This window comes from Toxorhynchites rutilus, chromosome 3 (assembly GCF_029784135.1).
Source record: "Toxorhynchites rutilus septentrionalis strain SRP chromosome 3, ASM2978413v1, whole genome shotgun sequence".
NCBI lineage: Eukaryota > Metazoa > Arthropoda > Insecta > Diptera > Culicidae > Toxorhynchites > Toxorhynchites rutilus.
The window spans coordinates 46,411,654-46,439,040 of NC_073746.1; the positions used below are offsets into that span (position 1 = coordinate 46,411,654).

Below are 27,387 nucleotides of genomic sequence, written 5' to 3' on the forward strand. Positions count from 1 at the left end.
TTTGTGTGTGTGTTGATTTCAAGACGCTCACACACGGGCGCATCCGTTACGTACCGGGGAGTGCGCGCGCGAGAGAGAGTGTGTGCTGTATGTGGTGTGGGAATTCGGCATCTGAGCTCCCTCCACCCCTTTTTCCCGGCGCTGAGTGATGAATGATGACCGGTTCCTCGAAATGTTTGCCACCTCGTTTGGTTTCCAAATCTCGTTTTTTTTCGTCCGTTCGCTTCATTCTTGTCGTGACGCGAACTGCTGAAGATGCGCGTGCTATCGGCGACGGCAACACGCTCCGGAGGTCGTTGACTTTAGCGAATTTTGTTTTGATTCGGATTGTTCGGACGCTGTCCGGTGAACTCGCGGCGCGGTTCTACAGTGTTTTCTCCACGCCGACAGAGTCATCTCATCACCATCATGGATGATTCATATCATTGCAGTTGAGAGACGGAGTCCGTTGGTTGATGATTTACTAATTTTGTTTTTTTTTTCTTATCCCCACAGCGCAAATCGAAATCATCCCCTGCAAAGTGTGCGGCGATAAATCGTCCGGAGTACATTACGGCGTGATAACCTGCGAGGGCTGCAAAGGCTTCTTCCGGCGTTCCCAGAGCTCCGTCGTCAACTACCAGTGCCCCCGGAACAAACAGTGTGTCGTGGACCGAGTCAACCGGAATCGGTGTCAGTACTGTCGACTGCAAAAGTGCCTAAAGCTTGGAATGAGCCGTGACGGTGAGTACTGACTTGTTTTTGATTCTGAAAACTCATTTGGTAGGAAATGACACAAATTGAACGGACGCTCATGCTTGCTTTGGTTTCCGGAGCGACCTTATCTCCGTTAATCAGAAACCAACTAAAACTTAAACACCGGGCAGCCAGTCGTAAACGACGGGGGCAATTTGTTTTATCCGAATATTAATCTGCACTTCTCCACATCTTCACACCACCCTTCGTGAGGGTTATCGGTCCTCCCCTCCCAACAGACGTGCCTTATGTTGTAGCAGCGGAATGGAATTAAAATAGGTTCCTCTAAGAGTATCCGCCGAATCGGGTAACGGGTAGTAAAGCATAATTGATTTACGGGCAACGAATGGGAAAATGTGTTCTATCACGGTTCAAATGGATTTATTGTCTCCGAAGTTTAGGTCTTGATGCATGGCCGGAAAAGAATTCAGACATTCCGGGTTTTTGGAATTTATGGAATATCCAATTTTAGTGAACACTGGGTAAAAATAGAGATTGATGTTGTATTTAGGTGAATGCACATAAACATATACTCAGACGAGCTCTCCATGAAAAAGGAGTTTCAAACCAATCAGGTTAATATTAGAAAACATTCATCTCGAGATTTTAAACTACAATTATCAAAAGTGAGCTGTATTTCCTTTAATCCAATGGAGTGTGATAGTATTTGCAACCTTTATACTTCCGTTATTCCATTCAATTAAAAAAAATGACACAGTAGTTTCATATCATATATTTTAGTTCCATTTTGATCAAAAGGAAAGCTTTTTTTTGTGCCATGTTCCTCACACATTACTCATAAAGTTCTTAGGATAACATACGCGACCGATCGTACAGTGTCTTCTGAAACATGAATATCATTGTTTCTGTTCAGTTACTGAAAGACAATTTTAATTTGCTCAATTTGTAGTCAAGTTAAAGCATCAAAAACACCGATTTTCAGATTTCAAAAATCAGTTACCATACCGCTATATATTCAATTGCAGGAATGATGTGCTTGGGCATACCGTTTTCCAAATTTTGCAGAGCAGGTTTTTCGAGACTTTTCCATGCCGCCGAAATATTTGTCTTGAACCTCTTCAAATTAGGATCATCCAATGTTCTACTTTTTCTACTTTCCGAGGAGCGAACTGTCCAGCCCAGAAAACCTTTTTCTGATCCATTTTCGATATGAGTAGTTGAGGAATTGGTGCTTCTGAGGCCGCGTAACTTGCGTCACTTTTTCCTCCGACTTGCACGATGGTCACGATGGTACATTCAAGGCATGGTATCTTATATAGATATCACAACCAAGTACGAGTAAAAATGCCGCAGATAATACTACGTTCCTCTAGGAACGTTAGTGCCATTTAAGAATAAGAGAAAGAAGTAACATTTGGGGTTTTATATTTTTAGTCCGCTTGATGTTAGGACTTTTGACCCACACTTGGAGAATTGTTTCCCGAGAAACATTTAAATTCAAAGACTGCTTGCATCAATAATTTCATGGCTTTCGAAGCAGTTCGCAGTTTGTTCTTTTTTCATCCTCAGTCAACAATCTTTCTTTCGACATTTTGAGAACTTCTTATCCAACAAAAACTCAAAACGATGAACAAATAAATATTCTTATACAAAATCATTTATCTCAAAAATACAATGTAGCACAAAGTAGAGATGCGCAAGCGTTCAAAAGCAGTTCGCGAGTAAATCGCGACTTTGAGATACAGTGATGGGCACAAACAAAATTCACCCCGATTTGAAATCAAAGTGTTCCAATATTAAAAGTTTTTTCAAACTTTTACGCATTCCAGTCAATACTACGTAAAAGTAGATGATTAGTAGACCATTTTGCCATTTCAGGTATTCCAGTTTTCTGGTAATGGCTGTCATAAGGCGGGTTGAAAGATAATGTTTACTGAACAAATATATCACGTCGATCTGTTCATAAAATGCATTCGATAATATCACAAACAATGAATGAAGGTTCGACGCCCATTTATGTAAAGCAAATTCTCCGGTCGCCGTCATATAATTAAATTATTCCAGCGTCGCAAACTGTTCCATACACGCGCACACCCAAACTAGTGCTGACAGAAAACATTTCATCTTCGGCAGAAATTATGCTTTTTCGTGTGCTGGAGGGTCAAATGAGCAAATAATTAGCTGTTATAAAAGTTTAAAAATGGTTTGTATGCATGGGAGCAGACATATCTTTCTATTTTCTTTTTTCATTTCATTTGGGATTGTACCAAGAAAAAAGTCCACACGATGTCGAAAGCTGCTTCATACGACCACGCAATCCATACAGCTACTAGTGATGTTGCATGAAAGCGTGATAATATTACACCTAATTATAAACGAGAATATATATATATGTGCAATAGGACATCCCATCCAAGCTCCCGTAGCTTCTGGCAGGTCATCAAAGATGTGTGAGGCCGAGCGTTGTCCTGGTGGAAAACAACACCATTCCTATTGAGCATTTCTGGCCGCTTCTAGTCAATCGCCTGCTTCAAACGGTCAAGCTGCTCACAGTAGAGAACCGAGTTGAGGGTCTGGCCATAATTGAGCAGCTCATAGTGGGTGATGCCCTTCCAATCCCACCAAACACACAGCAAAATCTTCCTGGCCGTCAATCCGGGCTTGGCGATGGTTTGGGCTGACTCACCGCGCTTCGACCACGACTTTTTTCGCTTTAGGTTGTCGCACGTGATTCACTTTTCATCACCAGTCACCATCTTCTTCAAAAATGGGTCGAGTTCGTTCCGTTTCAGCAGTGCATCGCAGGCGTTGATTCGGTCTAAAAGATTTTTTTCGTCAACTCGTGTGGTACCCATACATCCAGCCGGTTTTATAGTCTATGCCCAGTTCCTGGCCAATCGAACGAGTGCTCACAAGCTGGTCTACTTGGATGATTTCAACGATTTTATCGGTTTCCAAGACGATTGGCCTACCAGTACGGGGTGTATCTTTGACAACCACTACACCAGAACGAAATCGATCAAACCAACGCTGTGCTGTGCGAATCGTTACAGTATCGGGTCCATAAACTACACGAATTGTTTCGGCCGCCTTCGTTGCCTACCTCGCCTACCTCGCAAGTAGTAAAAACGTAAAATATGGCGAATTTCTTACTTGGTGGACTCCATCTTAGACGCGCTATAACTTGAGACTGAAATTCACAGCACTGTCAAGACGACACATGTAGCACAGATTGTCGTTTTTAAATAGCCGTATAGTATGCCCCAAGCGATAAGTACAACACAAGATATGTTTAAGTGTTGCCATATATTGACAATATACCACATTTCTTTTTCCCCAACTCAATATATATATATATATATATATATATATATATATATATATATATATATATATATATATATATATATATATATATATATATATATATATTTGGACCCGTTTTAATTGTAAGAACAATAAATGATATGTCTTGTCTCAAGTAGCGTCTTAGTGCGGATTTCGCTCATTTCTGCATAAATTTTCTAGTGTCCTCGTTGCCAAACATGACGTACAGGACGTCATCTCGATTTCCTCGATTTCCTTTGCAATCATGAATCGCAGATAGAACGAGACATTTGGTTGGACAATGGAATGAATCTTGGCTCTCATATTGTTAGAGGCGAATGAACTACAAAGTTTAAAGCCTCTTAAAAACAAAGAATCAATCAATCTCATATTGTGAGAGCTTCCAGCGTTCCAGGAAACGGCGAACACACCTGATATGAACATATTATAATTTTTCTTAAATAATCCTAACGCTTATACACTCTGTCCAACTTCTATAAGACCAGCTGATGATCTTGCTGCTTTATGTCATTGTAAATAATCAATGCTTCAATTTACATTCTAGTGTGTAGGTATTGGTGACTACCATACACTGCATGATTTTCATATGTGTGTGTGTGCAAGCGCTGAGCGTAAACGAATGTTTTCGTATTTTCAACTGTCAAGTTTCTATAAGACCAGTTACCTTTTTTCGTTGTTTTGGTTGTCAAGTAGGGCCCAATTATTTGACGAATCCTCAAGGATACGGTAGGAAGGAGAGGGCTCCACGTAAATCGAAGCTCTCTGACCAGGATAAGCGGGAAACAGCTAGAACAGGTTCGAATACCTCAAAATCGCATGTGAAAGTAAGGCAATATTTCAACTACTCAACTGCTCGGCTGACAATTCGTCAAATTTTGGTTATATATACTCACATAAAGAGGGCTTAAAAGGTTAAAACTCCTCATCTTACACCATCTCACATCGTAAGAAGACTGAGTTTTGCCAAAGCTCACATGAACCGACAGTGGGACATAGTATGTATGTTGTGACACAGAATGCTTCCAAAAGAATATATTTTGCTATATACCATAACGGAAAATTCTTCAATGTATAAGTTTTCTTCACTGACGAAAAAAAGATGGATGTTGTCACAAAAAATTCACATTCCAGCAAAACAATGCTGCTATTCATACCAGCAAGTAAACCAAGCAATGGATTCAGGACCAAAAACCAAATTTTTTGGACTGGCTCGCTCTCCAGACTTGAATCCTGTTGAAAATCATAGGGGGATCCTTGCACGCAAAATCTACACTGAGGAAAACGGTACACCACGATTCAAGAGCTCAATGTCGCAAATTCGGAAAAACGGAAAAATATCGAGAAATCCGTTCAGCAGAATTTGGTAAATAGTATTCCAACACGATTTTTCAAGGATGATAGTCGAAATGGCAAGGTTACCAATTATTGACACGTAAATCAGCCGATCTTTTTGAATTTTTCATTGATAATACTTATGAATTTTGAAGTGATCTTATACAAACTGTACAGCTGAATTTATCATATATCAGCACAATAAATAAACAAACAACTCTTTTGAACGAAATTGACGTTAAATATACTTTATTCTAAGCATTCAACAATGTATGAATGTATCTTGTTGAAATTCTAACTGTTTGTGTTGCAACGAAATAGAATCAGGGTGGTCTTATAGAAGTTGGACAGAGAGTACGTATTAGAAATATTCATGTACCCGTGTGAATTGGTATTACACGACATTTGAGTTGACGTACAATAACGATTGACTATTAGTTTAACACTTCAATACTAATAACAGCTAAGCGAGACAGAATGTTTCTTCGGCTGAGAACCCTAGCTTTTCCGCTGAGAAATATTTCTCAACCGTTGATCTTGTCCACGTTCATCGTCGAAACCATTTCATAACAATCATAAATTGAGGCTTGGCATTTTATACAAAGATTCATGACAACCTATCATCTTGATAAGGGTTAATTACATGTGTACTTGTGAGTCCCTATAATTTCAAACTATTATCGATCTTTTTCCACCCAATAATCTTGGGAGCACCTACGGAAACTACAGCTCGGAACGAATTTATTCCGCAACACGTGCCACGCAACCATGCTAGTCGTTCCTGTCTGGTACAAAGCTCCAGTCGCCCCAGAGTTTGTTAACCTCTAATCGTAGTTCTCGTTCGTTCTCGCGCCTTGCCTCTCTTGCCTTACATCTTACGCCGTAGACACGCAACGAAAACGCGTAAACACTCCAGACCGATCGCGGCACAACGCAACACAACGGTACACGTGTCCGCCCGATGCGTGTGCAAAGTGCGTGTTCGAGAGGAGCGAAGTTGAGGAAGTCGATAGACCCGGGCAGCACACCACACCACTGATCGTACTTAGCCAAGATTCTCCGATACGCGCGGTCCCGGAATGGGTTGCGATGGGGAGAACGTCTACAGCAACAGAAACGCGGCAAGAACGCGCCGCGTGACGTAATGAATTATTATGACATTTATTGGGCGTGTTTGATTCCCCAAGTTGTAGGTAGTGCCGAAACACAAAATTTAGAGATAATCATATTTTGTGACATTTAAATTTTGCACGCTGTGAAAGTGAAACTGTGTCATTTAAATGCTACTTGCATCGTAGAATTATTAATTTCGCCAGTTCTCTCACTCGAACAAACTCTGCTACATTTCGTCTTCTTTGTTCCAACTAAATCTCTCCTCCCTCTGCAGCGCGCAGTCAATTATTGTTAATTCATGCTGCAAGAAAGAAAAAAAAACTTCAACTGCTTGTAAAAACACCATATAAAACATAATCAAATTATTGTACGAGTTATTGCCAGCTGTACGCTTTTTTTTCTCTTGTTTCGCCCTTGTTCTACAGCGCGCACAGAAGCCGCGAGAAGATAAAGATGGGGAAAAAGATATGCCAAGCATAACATAACAAATGGTCTTAATGAATATACGGACGAATACGGCTTGTGGTTTTTTTTTTCTACACAGAAGCGGTCATTTTCAGGAAGCTTTTGTTTTGATATGACACTCCGAGACAACACTCACTGCTTATGCAGTTAGCGATTGTGATTGGTCACGAGGCAGCGTGAGGGAAGGGGAAGGCGGGGGGATCCAATTTCACCAATGTCAATGCTTTGACGGATCCGCGTTGAAAGCTTTTCCTTCGGCCCGCTGACTGGCGATTTTATTTATTTTTTCCCTATATTTTCGCTGTATCCTCTTGGCTCATCGGCGCGTCCAGTGACGGCCTGTTAACGGCATCACGCCTTGTCATCTTGGCTGGCATGTTCTAATTCAATTGACTTTTGTAATTTTTCCCACACTAATCATGGCGGTGGGAAAAGGGGGCGCGTGAGAACTGGCGCTTAGTGGTGAAGAATCCGGAGCGTCCGGCGGCGTCGAGAGTGAGGTCAGTGAACCCGATCGCCCCGGAAGAAGCTGTCATCATTTCCTCGACAGCGCGCTGAGAGGTTTCACGGTAATCAGATTGTGGGATTGGTCTCGTAAGTGATTTATTTTTATGAATTTCGGTATTTTGGTTGTGTGGAACATTATCGATTTGCCATCTTTGATGATTGTCGAGCTGAAGCGGGTTCCTTGATGATGTCAATAAGTTCCTATGTTATGTCATGTTTTGACGCAAGTCGTATAACAAGAGTGATGGGTTTAAAAATAAAATATGCTAAGCATCTACCGGGAAGAGTAAAATATTCTATTGGAAATTGTGTAGCGAGCAAACGACCCTTGTTAGACTGTTTCAACATAACAGAGTCTTTCGGAGATTGATACGATTTTACGATACGATACGACCTGAATATCTCGGTATTCTTGAGTACCGCTTACATTATCGCTTCTCATTTGGGATATTATTTCAAAAAGCTTCGAAATTTGATAAATAACTTTTTAATAGAAAGTTTTCTTGGCCGGGAAAGAATCGATAGTTTTTTTTTAATGCTTCATTTGATCACTAATGGTATTCTTTGTCATTTTCGTAGATTTCTTTCGATTCAGATTGACACAATCACCGCTCTGATTGCAACAACATTTAATATAGGGTGGTTTCAGCTGTTTGTGCATAGAAACCAGGGATGTCAGGTAATTTTTTCAAATGAGGGGCTTAGAATGAAAAGGGATGCAAGTGATTTGATCGATTTCTCTACATCGACTCTCTCTTTTGGTCATAACTCAGCTGCAAACTCATTCCCAGCTGTATTTGACAATGTGGAAGGTAGGTCAGAACCTCATCTATCGGATTCTATAGCAAATATAATACATTCCGCAAATTCGAACTAAATTTTATGAGTTTAGTAATGATAATTGGCTTGATAAACCGTTGATTGAGTTTTTCCACAAAAACGGATCTGTGATAATTCAATTTGTTTATTTCAGCTTTGAATTTTTGGTTGTAACTCAAACCTTATCCACGAAACTAATGATTGAAACGGTATGTGACCGAATAACCTTTGATTTGTGAAGTGGTAGTTTGAAGGATCTAGGTTAATCTGTTGTACACTGCGTTTCACAACTATAGAACCACTAATTTTTTCTGAGTTTCCAGAGATATGTAAGAAGTCGGTTGAGTTAAAGTATATAGTGTAGGATATAACAACTATCTTCATTTAAAAGTCTGGCCATTTGAACTTTATTGTTGTGTTTAGGCGCGAAGCATTCAAAAAACTCAATTTCCAGTGTTTCATAACTATAGAACCAGATGGAAAATCTCTAACTCTCTACAAAATTATCGACAATTTAACATGAATTACGATAAGTTTCTTATTCGTAGGTCATCTTTAGTTCTCCATCAGTTCAAATAATACATTCGGGGTGGTTACGACCAAGCTGCGCAATGGTGTAGTGTGTATCTCGTTCTGCGCAGAGGATACTGCTCGTTTAAGTTCTTCAAATGACTCATACTGCTTGTAAGCAGTGTATAGGTCTTCCCGGGATCAGCTCTTTTGGTGTAGTCATGGCGTTCACATTATCTGACAATTGGTGTACATGACCTTATAGATCAGGGATGGCTAAACGGTAGTCCGCGGTCTACCGGTCGCCCGCGGTGGTATTTCTAGACGACTGCCAGCTGGTCTAGGATAGTGTCACCTCCAAACGCTATGTATTAAATTTTGGAATTTGAAGACTGCGAGTGCGAATTTTTATGAAGTATTTTTATTTCTATTTTAAAATCTTGATAGGTAATGTGAATTATTTGTGTAGATTTCTTTCAACAAATATAGGGTAAAAGATTTCGGTTCGTCCAGTCGAAAATATGATCATGGTTTGTCCACTTTTTTTAATGTTCTAATTCAGCGCACCTTAATCAAATCAGGTATTCGAATTTTTCAAAGCATATAAATAAAATTGTCTTTTTCATGAATTACAGTAGTTTTATAGCATATTTTTACGGAATCACATGTTTTGAAGGATTATAAAATACACCATCTATTGGTACCAATGCGCCCCTCATTCGGGCTTACTTTTAATCGATCACCAGATGATTATTTTGCACGTATTCAGACCTTTTCTGGATCATAACACTTACAAATATTGTAAACATCATTCTTGCACACCATTTATATCAGATTTACATAGCTAAACCATTAAATTAATGCATTTTGATGAACTCAATTCTGATCATGAGTTGTCCAATTCAATAATGTTGTTCTGTCCACATGATTTCTATAGCAACCGCTTGGCGCGCTGCAGTTTGTTTATTGTGTCCTTTGTACATAAGAGAAATAAAGTTTCTCTATGTTGAGTGTGTTGAGGTAAACACTTTTAAAATGACCAAGAAAATGCAATATTCTGAAGAAAGCCTAAATTATGAATCGATCAATATGATGACAGTAAACTCAAGCAATGATAAATGCAACATCTACTTAAGAATTCGAATGTTTTCATTCAAAAATGGTGATTTCTAAAGCCGGACAAACCATGATCATTTTTTGGACAAACCATTGAGGAAAATCGTTAAAAAACATAAAATTTTTAATAATTTCAACACCTTATGGTAGTATTAGCAACTAGAGACTTGGGGCTTTTCAACAAACTCAAACTCGTATCGATTATATATGATTTTCATGAAGAAGAATCCATTTGCATTTACTAGTTGCGTAAAAGCACCCCAAATCGGACAAACCAAGATCATTTACCCTAGTCATGAATAGAACAACAGTGATGAATAAGAAATTAGAAATTTCTAAAATTACATATTGGGCCCTATTGTGTAATTCTAGTTGAACAGAATTTGCTCGTTAGCCCTATTTTGTTGTTATAGATACAGTCGGGTAAAAGCTGTCGGCACAATTTTCGAACAGTTTGGTTTGCTTGTTGCAATCCTGTTTTTTTCTTTGTGGAAAATTTCGGCAACGCAACAAAATCTGTGGTTCACAACACACGACGTTCGTGAAAGAACTCAATTCGATAAGATTCTATCGATTTACCAAAAAAGAAAATTTGCTCGGTGTGATATTTATAGGGATCGAATTAACAGAGTGCGATTCAATATACATAATAGGGGCCAATATTTCAGGAAGATTGTTTTTATTGTTTACCTTTTTGTTTTGTTGAATTTACCTTTTACCTCGATCTTCTGCTTTTCTTATTTGAACGCTTCTACCAAAACTCATCATTATAATATCAGATTATTTTCAGACACAATTCTCGTTCAAGATTTTTCAACCACTTGCAAATAACATGTTTCTCCGTTGCATGGAATGAATGTTTGATACAGAAAATATGATAAAATGAAGACAGACCCCTTCCTTCTTCATCTCTATTCACCATAGAAACGATTCGTGCCCCCTAAAATATTCACATGCCAAATTTGGCACCATTTGCTTGATTAGTTTTTGAGTTATGTAGAAATTTGTTTTTCATTTGTATAACAGCCCACCCTTAGAGAGCGGGAGGAGTGTTTAACCACCTTAAAAATATTTATTGCATCCTAAAACCTCCACATGCCAAATTTGGTTTCGTTTGCTTGATTAGTTCTCCTGTTATGCATAAATTTGTGTTTCATTTGTATGGTAGCCCCCCCTAAGAGAGGGGGAGAAGTATCTAACTACCGTAAAAACATTTATTGCACCTTAAAACCTTCACATGCCTAATTTGGTTTCATTTACTTGATTAATTCTCGAATAATGCAGAAATTTGTGTTTCATTTGTATGGCAGCCCCCCCTTAGAGAGGGGGAGGGGTCCGAGTCCATAAGAATCAGACAGACAGACAGAAATCCATTTATATATATATATATATATATATATATATATATATATATATATATATATATATATATATATATATATATATATATATATATATATATATATATATATATATATTCATATATATCGTATATATATCGTATATATATAGAGATAGATTGATTGTTTTCAGGAATGGTCTGAGAAAGGGTACACTTACTTTATCACAAATCAAATTAAATGAAGCTGGCCTGGTTTACGAAGCAGAGCATAATCAGTTGGTTGAAAAATTTATAATAAAAGTAAAAGTGTCAATGAATTAATGTTATGAGTAAATATTAACTTAATTTGAAAATAAAATATCTTGTGTTGATGATCTGGCTTGATAGTAAATATTGGCCGGAATATAATAATCATATTGAGTGTATTTTTATGGCAAATTAATACTTTGTATGTTCATAAATGACAATTTCCTTAAAAAAATTTGACAGAAAATGAAGTATGTATTGCTTTTCAATTTTTCAATAACCGATAGTAATATTTATTTTGTGGAATAATTTATTATTGAATAATTATTGGTATAACCTATGATTTTCCAAAATTACTTCTTCTATCGAGCAAACGGTCTCACAGACCGAGAATCGACAATTTTGTTGTGAGGAGGCTGAATTAAATTATTATTGAAACTGAATGGAGATGATGATAGAATATTTCATGAAGTTGTTTTCATTCAATTATATCTTTTTCACTTTAAATAAATATCAATAACGTCTAAAAATGCACAGACTTTGTTTTATCGTCTAGTACTACATTCTTTTTTTAATAACTTTTTTAATACAGTCGACGTTGGTAGACCGCAGCCAAATATTCGAACAATAAGTCGTCCGTAATGCGCAAAAGTTTGACCACCCCTGTTATAATAGATGGATAGTTTGATGATTTCTGTATTGATAAAACATAGTTTTCATACCGAAATATCGTTTTTCGTGTTTGCTCCTCATCTTTTGTCCTTTATTGTGTGCGCGGTGACTCTATCAGACTATTTCGCGGATAATCGGGGTTCTACTGTATGTACTTCATCACTGTTCAACCGAAGGAAAACAAACACTAATCAAAAGAGAGATTATAATATAGGTTTGGTGCTTCAAGCTGAAAACATTCATAACAATTCTTCATTTGACTCTGCAATCTAGATTGGAACCCGGATAATGTGTCTAATATTTGAAATTCGGTTTTAATTAAGGATCTAAATCGGAAATGCCTAGGCACAAATATGAAGTTGGAATCGGAAATCTTTTGATTACGGGGCAGTCTCATTGTTGGAAAAAACGAACAAAATATGAAATTTATTACATGCCTTTTTCAGGCTGGTAACATCATACTAAAGTGTTATTTTCGGAATTTCGATGCATTCCAAAATAACATCCGAAATGATAAACAAGCATGTTGGATGAAATACTTTCGTAGTCCTACGTCAACAATGCTGTCGTGTCTTTGACATAAAGATCTATACTTTTTTTATAGTGGGTTATCTTTAAATTGTCATGGAACCAAAAAAAGCAATGGGAAGCTATGTACTATTTTTCAAATTACATATTCAGTCTAAAGTTTATGTAGACCAAGCATTCTTTTGCGTTGAAAAATGTCGATACTTAGAGCTTTGTTCTCATCATATTTGACTTGCTCGAAAATGCTCAATAACATCATATATTAGGCTGTCAAAAAAGTCCTGCGGTATTTCCGCGAGGTGTCGTTGTAAGCGCGTAGTTCTAGTTGTATTCATTGTATCGAGTCATACTATAGTTTGTTGGAAAGGTATAATATAGTCCTTGACAGTGTTTTGTTTAGTTAAGTCGTTCGTGAGTTATAGTGTCGCAAATATGGAGCAAAATAAAGAGAAAATCCGACATATTTTACAGTACTACTATGACAAAGGCAAAAATGCATCTCAAGCTGCCAATAAAATTTGTGCAGTTTATGGACCCGATACAGTTTCCATTTCCACCGCACAACGATGGTTTCAACGTTTTCGTTCTGGTGTAGAGGTCGTCGAAGATGCGCCACGCTCCGGAAGGCCTGTCGTCGAAAATTGCGACAAAATCGCTGAATTAGCCGAGAAAGACCGGCATAGTAGCAGCCGTAGCATCGGCCAAGAGCCGGGGATAAGTCATCAAACCGTTATTAACCATTTGAAGAAGCTTGGATTCACAAAGAAGCTCGATGTATGGGTGCCACACACGTTGACGCAAAAAAACATCTTTGACCGTATCGACGCTTGTGAATCGCTGCTGAATCGCAACAAAATCGACCCGTTTCTGAAGCGGATGGTGACTGGCGATGAAAAGTGGGTCACTTACGACAACGTGATGCGCAAACGGTCGTGGTCGAAGCCCGCTGAAGCGGCTCAGACGGTGGCCAAGCCCTCATTAACGGCCAGGAAGGTTTTGCTGTGTGTTTGGTGGGATTGTCAAGGAATAATATATTATGAGCTGCTTCCCTATGGCCAAACGCTCAATTCGGACCTGTACTGCCAACAAGTCAGAAGTTAGCCACAAAAGAGGCCTGTGAAAATTGGCTATCCGAGTTTTTTGCCAATAAGGAAGCGAGCTTCTATAACAGGGGTATTATGAAGTTGGCATCTCATTGGGAACAAATCATCGAACAAAACGGCGCATATTTGACTTAAAACAGATGATTGTAACTAATTTTATGAACAAATGAAAATTCAAAAAAATACCGCAAGACTTTTTTGACAGCCTAATATATCAAAGCCCCTACACGTTCTCGACTGAATTTAAAGCTGGGATACGCAATTCATTTTTTTAAAGATCTGGTGAAGAGTATGCACAAAACCGGTAAAGAGTATCCACATAACTATACAAATGTGATACAAATCATCTGCTCTGGGTTATCTTCAAAAACACCATAACTTTTCCGCTCGGTGAACATCCCTTCAAACAAATTCAGATATCCCCCAATTCCCACAAGCTCTCCACCTAAACCATCGCCTCTAGATCGCCTTTTCACAGAAAAGTTAACTTGTTTATTTTGTACCTTGGATCCACCTCGAGGGGGCAAGAAAAGTACAACGACTGAAACGGACAGAAAAGTTTACCCTCCCGCGTAATCGTTGATCGGAAGAGATTAATATTTGATAAGTTGAATGCTCTTTCCATTAACTTTTGTTTTCGTGAGGGAAGGTATTCCAGCACTGGGATAATCGCTGTATTACGGTTTGTTTAGCTTTTCGTTCAATAATTCGTAAGCCACTTAAAGAGGATGGCGGATAACTGTTCAGAGAGATAGATTGCTCTTGCCGTAAATTACTTAAGAGTGACTGATTTATGACTCAATGATAAATAATAATAAACATCGCAAATTCTTCCATCCATTATATTATTTTACGGATCCTTTGATAGAATTTGCAACTTACAAACACAATACGATATTCTTCCTTTTTGTGCTTCCACGCAACCCTCACAAGCGCCAGCCAAGATTGCCCTCCCTGTAATCCGCTGTAAATTTTATCACCATCGCCCCCCATCACCACTCCGTTTTCATCCAGCTTCGACTTATTGGTCGCGACTGCAGCAATTTCTGCGATATGTTTTTCCACCCTCAACCAGATTCCAATGCTTCGCCACAATCATCATCATCAGCATCTTGATGATTATTGTTATTGCCATTACGCTTATGCATTCCTTCCAGCAAACGTACCGGATTGAAAAAGGGCGGGGGAGGCCGGAGAACGAGTCTGATTATGCATTGTGCGGTTCGCGATTCACCGTTTCCACAGTTGCTTTCTTGGCGCTTTTCCCGGTTGGTTCTTCTTTTTTCTTTTCTCCGGTCTTTTTTTTTTTTTGCTTATGTTGCCATTGTTTTTTTTCCCTCCGTCAGTCGGTCACTCGTGCGATGTGGCTACCAAGAACAGGTCATTGCTCCATCGGTAGAGATGGAGGCGGTGGCGGAATTGCGGCAGCAATGAAGGAAACGACGTCCTGCTCACGCGTATTGTATAATGCTTTGTTCCGGAGGCCGGTACGCGCTAAGGGATTTTTGTGTGTTAATTTGTTATTTATGGTAATGCTTGTGGTCATGTCGAACGTTATCTTCGCTGCTGATGGTAGTTTGATTGGCACACAAGATAAGAAAGGTTATTCATGATTTGCTTCAATTTCCACGCTTTGTAAAAAAATACTAAAATTATTTGTTCCTTTTCTTCAATCGGGCTTTCGTGGCGCCATTTCAGTTGTTATAACCGCCGGCATTACAAAGTGAAGCCGTCGGATTTTTCCCCTAAAATTGTGATAATGATGCTATATTTGATTGCTAGTGAATAATGAACACACTCACATTACAACAGCAAACATTTCCCAAATTGTAATTGCATTCCCATTACTGTTTCCCGTCATATTCACTTTTCGCGGCAATAACTATAATTGGGTCCCTCCAATCGCAGCCTAAATACGCGCGATTATCACTTCGGAACGCGTTGATTGCGGCCAAACTGTACACGAGAGTCCCCCGCGTGGCCGTGGCTACTCCCGACGAACTCCCCGCCATCTTTATACCCCGTAATAAATGAAGCTCAATTAATATGCCTTGGAATCGATATCCCACCCTTCGGCGCCGGCAACGCGATCCACAATCAGATAGAGATGCAATCCATAGCCGGTTCACGGATGTCGAACAATATGATGCAAAATTCAGCCCCCAAACTCGTAACAGTCATAGCGCGATGTCATTCCCATTATGGCCCGTACACATCTGTATCTGTTTGCGTTTTGAGTGCATTGATAGTGTAATGCAATGGTTGCCGTAGGTTGTGCATAATTTTGCAATTATCATTAACATTAAAATAACATTATCATTTAACGACCCCCTTTCAGTCTGGGAAGCGGCGACGATGGGAAAACAGTTGTTTCTCGTTTACCGCATGAATACGATGGAGGCGAGGCGCATTGGCATTCGAACGGCGTTTTAACTAATTCTCAGAATGGAGAATGGTTCACTTTGAACCCATAAAATATTTGATGGCAGTTTTGATACACAGAAATGTTTAATATGTTCACTATTTTGAAAAGGAATCCGAGCTCTTTTCCAATCTACAATAGTTTTCAACTAAACAGATTTCTAATATTGGAACATACACAGCCCTCCAGTAATATATGTTCCAGTAATATATGTTCCATATATAGAGACACGACCGCATAGTTGACGTAGGATTACATTAGGCTATCTGTTGTGTATCAATTTTGGATATGTTTGAAAAATTCTGTCATTAAACCCATTTTTTGATCCAAAATATATATTTTTTATTAAGGCTCATATAGCATCAGTCTAACGGGGCCGGGAGTTCAATATTTCGACAATGTTTGCTTACAGCTATGTTAGTAATATGTAACCGATTACTCGCGGTTGGCTCGAGGTTAATATTACAAGTGTTCTCATAATTGGGATGTTGCAGTCTTCAATTCTCTATACGTGTGCCCGTCACGGGATACTTCCTATTGAGATTCAGCTGACCATTAATCAGCAACGCCCCACTAGTCTGTACCCTATATCTAGCGTGGTGCGTCTTCTTGACTCGAGGAATCCAGGATAGAATGGTCACTAGCCGGCAGAATCATCTACTCGTGTAGAGTTGCCATGAGCGGTACAATCCTCAGCTCTTGGTGAATGATCAGTGGGCTGCACAACCCTCGGCCCGTGTATCTGTAAAGAGTATGTGTATGTATTGCCGCGACTAAGAAAAGTTATCGAATGAAGCGCCAACAAACATTTGTGGCCTTGATTTTAGTATTTCAAGTTTTAAAAAAAGAAATTTTTGAAGAATTTTCCACCAAAATATGCTAGCAGAGATAGTGTTATTTTGTTCTTTTATTTATTTAATTAGGCTCAAGTGGGTAGAGAGCTATCATCTAGCAGTACATTTTTAAACTTAAATTTAAATATATTATAACTACAAAATTATTAACTTTAGTCTAGTTAGCCTATAACCACAGAACAATATTTCATTAAAAAAAAATATAATTTATTCCTTCGTTGCCTCATCGGTATTATCCTTGTTTGGTACGCCAGATGATGTAGCATCGGTATCCTTTAGTGAGTGCCTCCTATCTAGGTTTATAGCTTCTGTAATGCTCTGATCTCAAATGGTACCATGTTCTGCTTATGTAATAGGAAAGGTAGGAAGAGTGGACAAGTGGGGGTAGAAGAATCGAACTAAATAATAATATTGACGCTTCTTAGGAAAACATATATAGGAAACATAAAATTAATATCGAGAGTAGCTAAGATATCGCGAACTGGCGTGCGTGGATGTGCTCCACGAGCCTCTAAATCGGCAACCAGTTTGATTCTTTCATTGCAAAATTCGCTACATGACCAAACAACGTGCTCGATGTCATGATATCCTTGACAACAATTACATAATTTGTTGGTAGCAAGACCTATGCGAATGAGATGCACAATTTGTGCGGAATAATTGGACATCAAGCTGGACATAGTTTTAATAAAATCTATATCAAGGTCTAACCCTTTATATCAGGCTTTCCTTGAAACTTTGGGGATAATAGAGTATAACCATATCTTCCAAGACCATCTCTGTTCTTTTGGATTTACGGTTCGGGGCAAAAGTGCGCACTTATTGAATTGAACTTCTGAGAAAACTTATACCAAAAATAAATGCTTTATCATCAGAAACGAGAGAAGCATCATTACTAGAGAGTTTAGGCACCGTCCAGCAGGCAGGGAGGGGGGGGATGTTCTATAGTTTTTATGGGTGGAAAGGAGTGGGTGTTATGGTCGAACATACCACATGGAAATTTTTGGGAGGGAGCATTTGACATTTGAACATTTGAACATTTGGATTTGTTTTCATTTAAATTTGTTTTCATTAACAAACTAGCTGACCTAGCGAAATTCGTCCCACCCACAATTGATATATTGATATAAATCATTTAGAACACTCAAGTTCCCACAGAAATTATTTTTATGTACGTAATCTATACTCGCGAATGCATGGTGAAAATAAAAACATTTTTCATTTGAAATTTATTTTGAATTATTTTTAAGCAATTGTTTATTTTTATTCTTCATCTTGGATTTCGGTTCTGAGGATTCCGACGCTTTGCCTTGGAGCGCTGTTGCTTCGTTTTGCTGTTGTGGAGTTCGAAGAGCCAGCCGATGGTTCAACATGAAGCTAGAATCCTAATCTCTTCCTACCAGTTTAGCAATTTGGCTGAATTCTTGCTGGAGGTTGTTGGCTTCCGCAAAATCAAACCCCCGACGAAGTAAATCTTTGAGAGTCATACCATAGAAAGCTTTGTCCAGTGCTCTGCAGTGGTCCGCCAGATCTTCAGACTGCTCACTCGTAAACACTTGTCTGAACCGCCCTAGCAGAAGTTGAAATGTCAATAAAAAAAGATTCAAATCATAAATCACTCACTGATATGAGCCTCTTTCTCAGAGTTGACTCAGAAATATCGAGGTCTGCGTAATCCGACGCTTCGAGACTCCCTTCCGAAGTCTCTGTCGGGCCATTTGAGCATGTCTGGAGTGCATTTGTTCAAATCAGTTTTCTTCTTGTGGATTCCGTTAAAAATTTGGTTGAAAATATTTTATATTTTCCTTCAGAGCAAAACGCTGGTGCGTACTTTTGCCCACAGCCACTGCGCACCTTTGCCTCACAAGCTTTTTTTGAACTAATCGAATTTTAAAAAAAAGCTCTTGAACTTTTTCACAAAAACGAATATCATCTAAATAAAAACATCATATAAAAAACGAGCTATCAGCTACTATAGAATTAAGTCCTTGACAGTGTAGTTTCGAACTTTTCGACATCTCCAAAACTAAAAAAAAATAGAGCAAAACATCGCAAATCTCTTTTTACTTCATAACTTTTTGCCACTTCCATGAAATGTATCTTTTTCATATGTGTGAGCTGCTGGTGTAATAATGTATCAAACGAATACACTGTTGTCGAAATTTTATGCTCGTTTGCTTCAAAATGAAATACATATTCGGTATAGAAAAGTTATTTTTTATTCATAACTAGCTGACCCGGCAAACTTCGTCCCGCCAAAAATGTGTTTTTTGTTATCAATACCTTCAAACGCTCACGTTTTCTTATTATGAGCAAGTTCATGGGTCCTATCGCAGAACTGTTCATTGATTGATCTTCTATTCGTCTCCGTTGAATTTATTTTTTACTATAAAATTCCTAGTATTTCTAACAAAACTCTTCATTATAATATCAGATTATTTTCAGACACAGTTCTCGTTTTTCAATCACTTGTAAATAACATGTTTCTCCGTTACAAGGAATAAATGTTTTATACAGAAAATACGATAGAATAAAGACAGCCCTAAGTCGGACAATTACTTCCTCGAGTTCAGCTCTTATCAACACATCTGGCGATCCTCTTTTTTATATAGATAGAAGAAGATATAGGAGTGCGTTTCATCACATTAAATTCCATTTCCAGTTTCGAACAAAGATCAATTTCGCTAGCGCAAACATCAAATGGACTAACAGCATTTGTCACTATGTAATTGTAGAACATATGGGAATTTAATTTTCCGAATTTTCCCTTTTTTGTCATGTTTGGCTGGAATATTTTTGCTTGAAATATGTGTAATATTTTTATGGGACCCCCTCTCCATTCCTGAGGAGGGAGGGGTGTCATTCAAATATAGAAACATTTCTCATACCCATGTTTTTCATGTTTGCATTACCGATTAAGAACAAAAGGCCAGGTTTTTGGACGAAAGGAGTGTTCCTCATCAACGATAATGCGCGGCCCTATGCTGCTCGCGTAACTCAAGAGCAATTGAAAAAAATCAAATGGACTGTGTTCGAGCATCCTGCTTACTCCCCAGACCTCGCCTCTACCGACTATGACTTGTTCCCGGTGATGACACAGGCGTTCGGCGGTCATAACGGATAACACTGAAGAAATTCGTGACGCAGTTACATCGTACTTCAAAAAGTTGGACGCTACGCACTTCGCGCTCGGAATAGAAAACCTCGTGCCACGCTATGAAAAATGCCTCGAACATTACGGCGATTATGTAGAAAAATAGAAAATAAAACGTAGGTTACGAAAATCACCTTGTTTTTTTCTTATTTTTCCGCGATTTCTGAGGCATTGAAACTTATTTTTTGAACGACCCTCTTATAAAACCGCCTTAACACGTTAAGCCCCAACCGAAATAGGGGAACGACAATGATCTTTGGACTTTTTCAGATATCATTTTGTAGCTTTGTTGTTGTCGTTCCCAATGCTGACACTCTCACGACAAGTCTGCTGTGCAAAAAAGACGAAAAATTCAGTGTCAGTTCCCAGGGACCAACGCGGGGCTTAACGTGTTAAGTTAAAAGTCAAAGAATATTCTCAAGACCAATACTTGTGTAAGTTTTTTGTCAATACTTGAAAAACATTCCCACTAGGTTATCAATACTCCTCAAACCCCTTATCGCTAGCTAACATAATTCACACCTCGATCCGTGCGAGAAAAACGTAACCGCCAAAGTTGATCTTCACAACCCGAACGTAGAACGACGAGGCTCTCAACGGAGGTTGAGCGAACGTACCAAACACAAACTTCAGTACGGTAGGTCCGGTACATCGTGCCAGAGCATTTTCCTCTCGCAGATATACTGATAGATATTCACGGGATGGGGGATGCGGGGATACGGACGGACGGACGGATTGCATGCATTGCTGGTGCCGCAAAAGCACACACGCATACGATGCCAGATACTGCTGCTGCTGATGCTGGTGCTCTAGTTGACAACGCGACCAAAACAGATGAATAAATAATACTCTTTGAATTGAATTCGCTGCTCGTGCAGCAGCGGGAAGGACACGGTAAATCTGGATGGTGGGTGACGGTGAATCCACATGCATGCGATTGCAGTTGTGTCGCCCAGCACGGGACGGGAACGGATAAACTTATGTAATGAGCCCTCTGCGTGCCGTCGCTAGCTGGTGTGAAACTGAGGCGTGTTTGTGGCACCAGGTGCGCGACGCCTAGACAGCGAAAGGTGTCTCTGTGATGCATCGCGATTAATGCTACGATTATGAGTACATATTTATATAGGGATAGAGAGTACATTTGCATGTGAACCGTGGAGCGGCCGGTTAGGATCTTGCTAGACAACAACAGGGTGGAGTTGAAAGATTTATGTACGTGTTTGGTCAAAGTACCTGCTCCGACGTTTCCGAACCTCAGACAATTAACCTGTCCTTGATGACTGCAATCGTACAGCTGACACTTTCGCACGAATGCAACAATCGCGTACCTTATCGTGGTATAAGCTGTTATAGATGCTGATAATTTATCGCATAAACAAACATGGTCGCGCCGGAACAGAATTTCGTCTACACCGGTTTGGTTGACCCAATTTCAGGACGAACGTGTGTGTCACAACAGGCATTTTGCGTCTGTGAAAAACGATTTTTTTATTTGCCTTTGCGCGTTGCTAGTGATAAGTTCTGATATCTGCGCGTTTTGGTCAGCAAATACCAAACGTAAGGCAGGTTATGTGCCGTGAATAGCGGCCGCTTGGAATCTCTCCGTGTCGTAGGTCCTGAGCAGCGGTGTGTATGTGTGAGAGAACTCGTACCGAAATAGAGAAATAACCAAAGTGATTGTTGCAATGAGAGAAACATTGCACACAAATACATCATGCAAGCACAACACATTAAGTTGATAAGTCAGATGCAGGCAGGCGCCACTGGGAAAGGAAGGGGGAGGGGGTGGGTGTGTGGGGGTGTTTGCTGCAACAAGAAGCAAATTCATTTGCACCGATTGGGAAGAAGACATGCATAAAGTGGGTCACCAGACAATTGGAGTATTTTTTTTTTGTCTGCTCAACCTGCGATGTACCACAGGCTGTGAACAACGTCAAAACGTGTAATATTGGAGTGGTCATGGAATATTGCAGAAATAGATAAGATATGGTTGAGGATGAGGCCTAGAATGGCGTTGGTTTTATTCAGAAGAACGACAGTGCATTTCATTAGCAGTTTTTCGAAATTTACGTTTCAATTCATTTCGTCGACAATATCTATTTTATCTGCGAAATCCGGAAGGATTTGTGTAGGATGTCCTCCTACTTAGGAATGATCTTGGAATTGATTTCATGATTAATGGAATTTTCTACTGTAACAATACTCCATAAACTATGTCAAAAATACGTGACAATTTTTTATAGACCGCAGAGCAGTTTGAATTCATCGATTGAAAAAATAATCACCTGTAATTGACATGAAGAAAATTATGTATGCATCGAATCAAACTATTGAACAACGTTCTGATTGGTCAATTGGCAAGAGCAATTTGTCCCTGTCAAGTGCCGTCTAAAACGAGCAAGTAACGTAGCAGAGAAGCACCGTACGAGATGTCTAAAAGATTTGTTTTTCTGTGATTTCTATCCAAGTATCGCTTTAGACCAGAGATTCTCAAACTATTTTGAGCAAGAGACACTGTAGCCAAATTTCATTGAAAAATTTATCTTCATATTATTCATACAAAATACATACCAATTCAAAAACATTGTAGTTGGTTAATTGAGTTAGCTTGACACCATCTCCATCAATAAATAGACATAAAACTCAGTAAATATCAAGTGTAATTAATAATTATTAGAACAAATTCCAGCAATAATACTTTCGACTAAAATATTAGACATACTTGCAACAAGTTGGTTCACTTAACACAACTACGTCGAACCCTAAAATCAGTTTTCGTTTATGTCGACCCCTGGGAAAACAACATCAACATCAACCACTTTGAGAATCCCTGCTCCTGACAGTCCAGGCAGTCAATCGAATTCGTTAACGCTGAGGGTTGATTTTCAAGTTCTCGCAATGGTTTCTTAAGAGCTACGAAAGAGCTGGCTCTGAATGTAATTTGAGCAATGAAGCGAAAGATCGAATTTCTTGTGGCTCGTTTAGAGTATGTTTGAAGAAGTACTCGGAAAATTTTGAAACTAAAAAAGGCTAGTGGATAATGTCGAGGACATAGAGACGTAGAATTACACAAAGTGATGTAAATTTAAATTTCCCATTTTATGACTCTCCTGCCAGTCGGTATACATACAAATAACTAGCGGGCAGTGACACGATATAGAGGCGAATGAACTGCAAAGTTTAAAACAACCGGAAGAGAAGATGTGAATCGATCAGTCGAGTTCTAATCGTGGAATAACTAACACCATCTACTAAAAGGAAACCGGATCCGAAAAAAAGCAGAGTAATCAATCCGAAGAATCACCTTTCATATTTTACAATTATTCGAAAGTTTGTTTCAAAAGTATATAATTTTCTACGTAAAAATATTTTCAATCGCTTGATGCAACCATTTTTGCGATTAGTCGCGAAGTGGCCGAGTTATTTTTCGAAAAACAAACAGTGATTACATAGCTCATTACGTTGCTTCTTATTCATATTAATATACAATGCAGAGGCAACAAAATCAAAGTAAACGCTTGCACTGAGCGACACAAACCATTTTCAAAGCTGCGAACTAAAAAAAATCAAATTAACTCTCAGATTTAGCATTAACATGTACTGTTGATTGCTCGTTGTTTAGACCAACAATTAAACACTGAACTTATTGAATATCCAAATAGTTTTTCAGTATCTTTTAGCAAAACTACATCTTCAACGCATCCAGAAACATCACACCCAAAGAAATAATCCACAAATTACGCCATGCAGCACCCTACACGGAACGACAACAGAAAATCCTAACCGGATCTGTTGAGATGTCAAAGAAGGCGATAGCAACCGCTTCGGAACTGAAACTTCAGTTTTCAACCGGAGAACAAGGCTCTCACCGCTGGAGAATACTTCCTTCACATCCAGCTAGAAATACGCTGCACTTTGACGTCACCTCCAACCCGGAAGCAATGAACGAATTCGCGAATTTTATTATTTATCGCAAAATATCATCAATAAGTCCAAAATTTCGGAAACGGAAACTTCTCTGCTTGGTAAACGGTTTCAAAAGTGGTGAAGCATAAACACTGGAAAATGACAGGAAAATTGAGACTCGTTCGGTGCTGCTATTGCAGCTGTTAATGTTTCTGCTCTGCTACCACTCCTGTTGTTGTTACTCCGTTTTTTTTTCGGATCCATTTGCCTTTTAGTAGATGGTGTTAATTACTTCACGATTAGAAGTCGACTGATCGATTTACATCTTCTCTTCCGGTTGTTTTAAACTTTGCAGTTCATTCTCCTTTATCGAGTCGCTGCCCTAAAGGCATGTCTAAAGGGAGGCGAATACTTGTAAGGTGTCTTCCTTTTCTTATTTCGCTTGGAAAGAATTTTATGCACGACGGATAGCTATGATTCTCTTCGCAGTGGTATTGATGTATTTTAATCATATTGAAAAATGGATTTTTCTATTATAGAGGCTTTAAACTATTGGGTGTGCAACTAAATTCATTTCGTTTTTTTTTTTGCATGAAAAACACATTTATTTGAAAAAAAAATGCATTAACACATAATTCGAAGTATGGCCACTACTTTTCTTTATTATTGACAATTTTCGGATTCCGTCGTGATAAAAGCGTTCATCTTTTGAAGCCATGAATGCATTCATTATTGATACTCTGTTGTAAAGTAAAGCGTATTCCATTCAAAGCGTTCTGCATCAATCGAAACAAATTCTAGTCAGTCGGAAGGGGCAAGATCTGGGTTATAAGAACAGTGAAACAGAATATCTCATCTGCTATTTTACAAAAAGTTTTTAACTCGAACAGAACTTTAACTTTCGTCCCCGGTAAGGATTCGATGCAACAAAGACTTCCTTTTGTGCCATTCAAGCAACATTTCGGACATGTTAAGAAATAGCTTGTCGAATTACTCTCAATGATCCTGCAAGCTCTGTTTGCTTTTGACACGAATCTTGATCGAGTAATGTCTCTAATACTTCGTCTTCAAACTATTTCGGTTGACCCGGATGCTTTTTGTCTTTAACACTAAAATCCCCACTTTTAAATCGTCCAAACCATTGCCTACAAAATCTATTCGATGGTGCAGAGTCACACTTCCATAATCATTCGATACGCCTTAGCTCAAAACTTCCATATTTGCAACGAAACTCGACATTTTAAACGCAGTAAAAATTGAACTTGTTGTGCAAAAATTCAACGACTTGTGAACAATATTTGGTTGACAGATGTCGACACATGGCTAATGAATTAGGTTGTGCACCCAATTCAAAGTTCATTCGCCTCTAAAATAATTTTTCGCTGCTGCTCTAGTCGCTCCTTTTGGTCGGAACAATTTGAGGAACACCAATAGCGCCAATCAAGACGTGTGATTATGAACGTTTGTTGGTAATGTTTGTCAATTTACAATTACTCAATTATTTATCGTTAAAAAAATTATTTTCTTCATTGTGATAGATTCGTAGAGATATTTGCAATAAATTTATGTAAACATTTTTGCCATTTTCTAATAAATGGTCGAGGAAATTTTTCATTATTTCTTCTATGTTCAGTTTTAAGATTTTCATTTTTGAAACCACAAGACCCGTTAAATTTTAAACACAACATCCGAGTCTAAATCAAACCCACACATATAACACATTAGTATTATGGGAAAATAAGGCACGGTATTTATGGATTTCATCAGGGAATATGCAAGAAGTAATAATCGATCTATTATCAGGAGATGCGTCGTATCGAAACTTACGATCGGAAGCTGAAGTTGAAGGTATTGGAAACAATTAAAATAAACAAGAGACTCTCGGACTACGACATAGCTAAAAACCACAACTCTAACCAAAGTACCATCCGGAGAATCCATATGCGAGAAGGTTATAGTAATTTCCGTGCCTACAATCAACCAAACAGAACGCTGAAGCAAAATCTGGCTGCCAGAAGACGCGCTCGAAAGTTGTACAACAATATTTTGACGAAGTACGATGGATGGGTGTTGGACAGCTTCCAGGCCTGAGATTCTATAATGCCACTGCCAGAGGACATGTCCCCGAGCAAGGTTCGTTTTCGCTGATAAATTTTCCAGAATGTTTTTAATTTGGAAAGAAATCTGCAGCTGTGAACAGAGAATAATGATTCTCGTCACAAACAATATGGAATCTATAGGGAAGAATGCCTGTCGAAACGTCTCATTTCGTTTGTTAAGGGTACCAAAGCGACTCGGGATACTGCAGATATGAAGAGATCGTGGAATAAAATGACCGCCGAGGTTTACCAACAGAGAGTTCAAACCTTGATGGAAAGTATCCGAAAAAAGTACGAATATTCATCAAGACTGTAACGGAATAATTCTCAATATTACTTTGATCTGTATTTTGATATGAAAACATTTTTGTACATTAAACCAAACCCGAGATACAACTGGTTTTGTGATTCCGGATTTTAATTGAATCAAACAAATTAGAAGCTGCAATTTCAGGCTTTTAGTAGCTTTCAGTAGTACTAGAAAATCGAAGATCCAAACAAGTCTCAGGTTTGACTTGAGATCCTTCCATAAGTGCGATTGCACATTCCCTATGGCCCATTCCAACGAGTTGCTCAATGTTGCCCTTCTTCGAATTCTGAGGGACATTCAAGTTCGGCTAAAGAAGTATGGAATTAAGCAGAACAAAGTGCACATAAACATTTCCAGTATTCTTCCAAACCGTAGAGTAATGTTTCGCAAGTGTAGGTTTTTTCTAAACATCATTCACTGTCGTGCATAGGGCCATGAACTCCGCCCACAAATCAGTAGCAAATCGCGAATCGATTTCATTTCCACAGGTTTCCTTTTTCCATGGAAACATTGAGCAGGCAATACATTACCGTCAGGAGACGATAATATGGGTGACGATAACTTTGTTTTTCCTCGGATAATCCAGCCCGCCTCGCAGCAGCGGCAGCAGGATCGTGTCATTATTAGCGGCACCTCCGAGCTAAACCTAAAGGCTAACGACCTATCCCCGATAGGCAGCTGCTGCTGATGCTGCTGTTGCATAGTTGTCCCATGGATTCCGTCATGCAAGCGGCGCTTCGTCTGTTCTTGTGATATCAGAAGCCGCCATTATATCAAAGAAGAGGCCAGAGACGAGGGGGAAAAGGGCGTCGAGTGCAAAAACGCTACAACAGCTCTGAAACAGC

At 38.9% G+C, this 27,387-nt stretch overlaps 1 protein-coding gene across 14 annotated transcripts in view; it reads left to right on the plus strand.

The window, feature by feature from the left end:
- LOC129774856 (probable nuclear hormone receptor HR3) overlaps positions 1-27,387 on the plus strand; it is a 465,935-nt gene that overhangs the window by 418,621 nt on the left and 19,927 nt on the right. For all 14 annotated transcript variants that reach the window (XM_055778884.1, XM_055778885.1, XM_055778886.1 and 11 more), the window contains one exon: positions 496-723. In XM_055778884.1, the coding sequence (XP_055634859.1) occupies positions 496-723 (228 nt within the window). The remainder of the gene's footprint in view (positions 1-495; positions 724-27,387) is intronic.